Here is a 5713-nt window from a genome sequence, read left to right as displayed (position 1 = left end):
AGAGAGAGAGAGAGAGAGAGAGAGAGAGAGAGAGAGAGAGAGAGAGAGATTCCTCAACGACTACTACACCATCGCTACCCTTTATGTGTCTGTGGTTCATGTTAACACCCAATATCAATTTATTATCAATCCATCTATCAGTTTTTCAAAACGCTTATTATCTGTAGGGTCGCGGGCAGCCAAAAATCTGTTTTTGTTAAATATCAAAATATTTGAACTCAACCCACAAAAATTCTAAGAATAGTGAAATACTTTACTTTGTGATGGATCTTGAAAAGGTGAATTTTGGCTCCACCTGGTGGCCATTCTTGTGAACTACAGTCTGGTATATTTTACATCACTACATTTCAGGAAAAGCTGTCCGTCGTTATTTTAAAGTAATGAAATCGAGACTCAAGTGCGACTTCCGATTTGCGAAATGATGGTGTATTTTTGACGATATAAAACGATTCATTTGCTCATCAATCCATGTACGAGCCAATGAGAGTAGTTGTGGGCGGAGCGATACATGTAGCCACGCCCCAAACACAGGTCGAGAGACAAATGCAGTGCTTGAGAGTTTGACCGGTTCAAGCTGAAAATGCTCGTTAATATTAACAGAAGAGGCTGTAATGAAATTGTGGCTGATTTCCGACGGATGCCGCATGCAGACAGTCACACGTGGAAGATGATCGATTTCTAGAAAACGAAAACACCAAATGCAGGTAGCCTACATTTTCTGCTCGGCTGGTGACTTTCGCAGCATCACATCTAGTCCCGTCATCGCATCATGTTTTCATCTTCTACCGCCTTGAGAGATGCTTTCCCCAGGGCCAGTGCATAATTTATATTTTACTCTATATTCTGTAAATATTATGAATTTAAAGTCCTGTGCATATTTCCATTTTGCAAAAGTTTATTATAAGTCTATGCAAACTTATGCAAATTTGAATTTGTATGTGTGTGTGTGTGTGTGTGTGTGTGTGTATATATATATGTGTATATATATATATATATATATATATATATATATATATAAGAACTGTAGATTTTAAAGAGTCTCGTACATTTATTGGAAAAATAAATGTCAGTAACGTTACTGTTCAGGAGAGTGAAATGTGTTCCTGCACAACATTATACTGACCTGTTTACACTTAGATTGTGATTTTTTTATTATTATCTACATTTATCTTTATTATCTAATGATTTTAAACGTTATAACTGTTTACTAATTATATGCAGTTTCAATTGCAACATTTATATATTAACACTTTTTGGAACGCAATGTGTATCTAATAATAATAATTATTATTATTGTTATTTAGAAGTCACATTTATTCAAATAACCTTAATGCTACTAAATATATAACCTTTATAAATACTTTATATTTCTGACATATTTTGATTTCGCCATGTCTGGTGCTTTTAGCCTCTTTGCCACACAGTATTTCACCAGTAAATGCTGGCTATATGTTTGTCAAACTCCGTATGTGACATCTGAATTTGTGTGAAATACTACTGAAACGATTTGAAGAGGAGAGTGAGGACATGAATTATTCAAATCCATGCAGTGAGATACATGAAGATACTGAGGAGCAAAGAGGTTGGTGTCCTTTTTTGATTCTTCGTTATTGAATGCTAAGGAACATTAAGGTAGCAAAGCCTCAGTTATAAAATCATAGTAGCGTGATTTGTTAAGTTTCACTATGAATACAGTTTGTTTTAGATTAGATGGAAGTACAAGAGAGGCCTCATTTGTGTCGAGTGTGTGGAAAGAGTTTTTCACGGCTGGCCAACTGCAAGAAACACCAGAAGATCCATTCTTCTGTGTGTTGAGTGTGGAAAGACCTTCATTACACCTGAATATCTGCGAAAGCATCAGAAAACTCACTCTACAGAAAGACCGTTCACCTGCTCTCAATGTGGACTGAGTTTCAAAGGAAAAGGCCACCTTGTGACACATGAAAGAATTCACACTGGAGAGAAACCGCACACGAGCCATCAGTGTGGGAAGAGCTTCATACAGTCATCAGGACTCAGTTATCATATGCGGCATCACTCTGGAGAGAAAACATTTAAGTGTGATCAGTGTGGGAAGAATTTTACCTCATCAGCAAATCTAAAAAAACACCTGACACTTCATATGAATGAGAAGCCCCATAAATGCTCTTTGTGTGGAAAGAGTTTTCCACGGTTGGACTCTTTGAAACAGCACCTAAAGATCCATGATGCTGTGCGGGATCACATGTGTTTTGAGTGTGGCAAGAGCTTTACAGCAGCTATCCATCTGAAGCAGCACCACAGGATTCATAATGATGAAAAACCGTTCAGCTGCCCGCAGTGTGGAAGGAGTTTCACACAAAAAGGCCACTTAAACAAGCACATCTAAACACATGATGGAGAGGAACCTCAAACATCAGCTCTCAATCATCTGCGCAGTAGATCAAATAAATGAGATTCTGATAATGCAAATATTATGTTATTGTTCAAATAGAGTTGTGTTTTTAATTTGTTCAAATAAAGTTGCTTTGAAACATCACAAGGTTTGTAGAGATGTTTTTCTTTGATTTTGAGTAGAAGTATTGCTTTACTAATGTCAGATTTATGTATTTGTATTCTTGCAATTTATTAAGAGCATGCTTTAATTGATGTCCTGATCATTGAGACACACAAGCACAGGACCAGAATATGTGAAAGAAGAAGACATGATCATCTAAAGCATTTAGTCTATTTAATGAGGATTCATGTGAACCAAACTTGAAGAACAATTAAAACAAAAAGATGAGCAAAAAACGGAGCCCCTAAAGGGACCTTTGCAAAAATAAAAAATACATAGACTTTCGCATGCTCACGAGAAACTTTCGTGTGCTCATGAGAATTTTTTTTACAAAGTCCCATTTAGGCAATCTTTATTTGACCCTCTATAACTCTAGCACTCTCTATTCTAATTTTCTTTGAATAAAAAACAAAAAAAACAAACTTGCCCCTTTTAGACTTGCACTCTATTCATGTACTAACTGCTTGTTTTTCTTTCTTTTTTTTATATTATCTTCTCTAATCTTTTATATCTATTTGTTTTCTTTTTATTTATTATACAATTAACAAAAGCAAAAAGTCCTCTAACACTATTGCTCTATTCTTGTTGTATTCTGTTTTCTTTTTATTTATGTAATTAAAAAAAAACCTTGCTGCGTGTACTGCACTAAGCTAACTGAGACTTCTTGTAGCCTTGCATATCATTGCCTAAGGGCAAGTTATTTATTTTTCATTGGCTCAAGTTAAAAAATATAGATGTGAATCATTAGGTCCTACCCTAAATTTTTTTAATTGGACGAATGAAACATATATATATATATATATCATCCAGTGATGAATATAAAGTGTTGTTCATCTTTGATGGTCTGGACGAGTGTCGTCTGTCTCTGGATTTTCAGAGCGATGTGAGGTTGTGTGATTGTAAGTGAATCAGCCTCAGTGGACGTGCTGCTGACGAACCTCATTGTGAGGAATCTGCTTCCCTCTGCTCTCATCTGGATCACCTCCGGACCAGCAGCAGCTGATCTCGTCCCCTCTGAGTGTGTCCATCGAGTGACAGAGGTACGAGGCTTCAATGACCCACAGAAGGAGGAATACTTCAGGAAGAGAATCAGTGATCAGAGTCTGGCCAATACAATCATCTCACACCTGAAGTCATCAAGGAGCCTCTACATCATGTGCCACATCCCAGTGTTCTGCTGGATCTCAGCCGCTGTTCTCGAGAAGATGTTGAGTCAAGCAGAGAGTGGAGAGATTCCCAAGACTCTCACTCAAATGTACACACACTTCCTGATCCTTCAGACCAACATCAAACATGAGAAGGACTATGAGAAGAACGTGACAGATGAAGACATGATCCTCAAACTGGGGAAAGTGGCTTTTCAGCAGCTTGTGAAAGGCAACCTGATCTTCTATGAGGAAGACCTGAGAGAGTGTGGCATTGATGTGACAGAAGCATCAGTGTACTCAGGATTGTGCACTCAGATCTTCAGAGAGGAGTTTGGCTTGTATCAGGGGAAAGTCTTCTGCTTTGTTCATCTGACTGTTCAGGAACATCTAGCGGCTCTATATGTGCACCTCTTTTTTATAAAGAACTGCTCACAAATTTTCTCTAGTTTGTCCTCTGACCTCTCAATGTTTTTTAAGTATACTTTATCAGACCTACATCCGAGAGCTGTGAATGAGGCTCTACAGAGTAAAAATGGACATCTGGACCTTTTCCTGCGGTTTCTTCTGGGTCTGTCAGTGGAGTCTCATCAGATTCTCCTACAAGGACTAATGAAACGGACAAGAAGCAGCTCTGACAGCAATGAGGAAACAGTGGAGTACATCAAGATGAAGATCAGGACCATTAACTCTCCAGAGAAATCCATCAATCTGTTCCACTGTCTGAATGAACTGGGTGATCATTCACTAGTGGAGGAAATACAACAGTATCTGAGATCTGGATCAATAAATAAAGCCAAACTCTCTTCAGCTCAGTGGTCAGCTGTAGCTTTTGTGTTGTTGACCTCAGAGAAGATGCCGGATGAGTTTGACATTAATAAATTTGTTGAAGGAAACAATGAAACCAAAAAACTGGAAGTTTTTCAGAAACTGCTGCCTGTGATTAAAGAATCCAGATCAGTTCAGTAAGTATAACTGAAAACAATCACTTCACTGTTAAAACATAAAGAAAATAAAAGCTCAAATAGCCTCAGTGCTGCAGATGCTATCCAGAGTTTAGTGGTCAGTCTTTTGATGTGTTTTCTAATAAATAACACCATAAGATTTTGAAGTCAGAGCAGTTGCATATGAATAAATTAGATTTATCAGTTATTCAAATGTTTTGTTAAACCACTGACATTGTGCAATAATCTTATTTATCTTTCTTTAACGAGCCTGATGCTCTGTGGCGTTTTAGATCTCAGTCCGATGATCCATCAAAAGTTGATTTGTGCTTTAAGTTTGTATTTTTCTCTTCAATAATGGATTTACTGCTTAACGGATATCAGAGAATGAGGAATGTCATTGTTCTCTACAGGTTGAGGAATTGTGGTCTCACAGATGAAAGTTGTGCTGCTCTGGCTTCAGCTCTGAGATCAAACCCCTCACACCTGAGACAACTGACTCTGTTTAATAATAATCTAGGAAGTTCTGGAGTAAATTTTCTCTCTACTGTACTCAAGGATCCTCAGTGTAAACTGAAGAACCTGTGGTAAGATTGGACTCTCACCATGAAACACAATGTAAAGTACAGGTGCATCTCAATAAATTAGAATGTCGTGGAAAAGTTCATTTATTTCAGTCATTCAACTCAAATTGTGAAACTCGTGTATTAAATAAATTCAATGCACACAGACTGAAGTAGTTTAAGTCTTTGATTATTTTAATTGTGATGAAAATCTATATAGATTACTTTTATGCGGGCTTTTGCGGGCGGGAGCGGGACAAAACATGAATGTCGCGGGCGGGAGCGAGACCAGATAAGATATATTTCTGCATATATACTGAAAAATCCGTCCCGCGCAGGTCTCTACCTCAAGCATTAGCTCTCAATCATCTGCGCAGTCACTCAAATAAGTGAGATTCTGATAATGCAATTGTTATTGTTCAAATAAAGTTGCTTTGAAACATCACAAGAGTTGTAGAGATATTTTTCTTTCATTGCATTTATTCAAGCATATGCTTTAATTGAAAGGTCTTCTTGTTAATCTAT

General features: G+C 37.4%; 1 protein-coding gene across 1 annotated transcript; it reads left to right on the top strand.

The window, feature by feature from the left end:
• Window positions 1–1391: 1391 nt before the first annotated feature.
• LOC107669855 (protein NLRC3-like) lies at window positions 1392–5216 on the top strand. The gene is made up of 3 exons (XM_016462282.1): window positions 1392–1434; window positions 3449–4646; window positions 5039–5216. Exons 1-3 carry the CDS (start codon window positions 1392–1394, stop codon window positions 5214–5216), a joined length of 1419 nt encoding a protein of 472 aa, XP_016317768.1.
• The last annotated feature ends 497 nt before the right edge of the window (window positions 5217–5713 follow it).

This window comes from Sinocyclocheilus anshuiensis, unplaced genomic scaffold, assembly GCF_001515605.1.
Source record: "Sinocyclocheilus anshuiensis isolate Anshui unplaced genomic scaffold, SAMN03320099.WGS_v1.1 scaffold272, whole genome shotgun sequence".
Lineage (NCBI taxonomy): Eukaryota > Metazoa > Chordata > Actinopteri > Cypriniformes > Cyprinidae > Sinocyclocheilus > Sinocyclocheilus anshuiensis.
This window is presented reverse-complemented; position numbering and strand designations above follow the sequence as displayed.

What these genes read in the sequence shown, in the direction of transcription:
- LOC107669855 (XM_016462282.1), top strand. Translation starts at nt 1,392, where the DNA reads ATGTCTGGTGCTTTTAGCCTCTTTGCCACACAGTATTTCACCA. An exon ending in TGCCACACAGTATTTCACCA is followed by an intron (nt 1,435 to 3,448) that starts GTAAATGCTGGC and finishes TAAGTGAATCAG; the next exon opens with CCTCAGTGGACGTGCTGCTG. An exon ending in AAAGAATCCAGATCAGTTCA is followed by an intron (nt 4,647 to 5,038) that starts GTAAGTATAACT and finishes TGTTCTCTACAG; the next exon opens with GTTGAGGAATTGTGGTCTCA.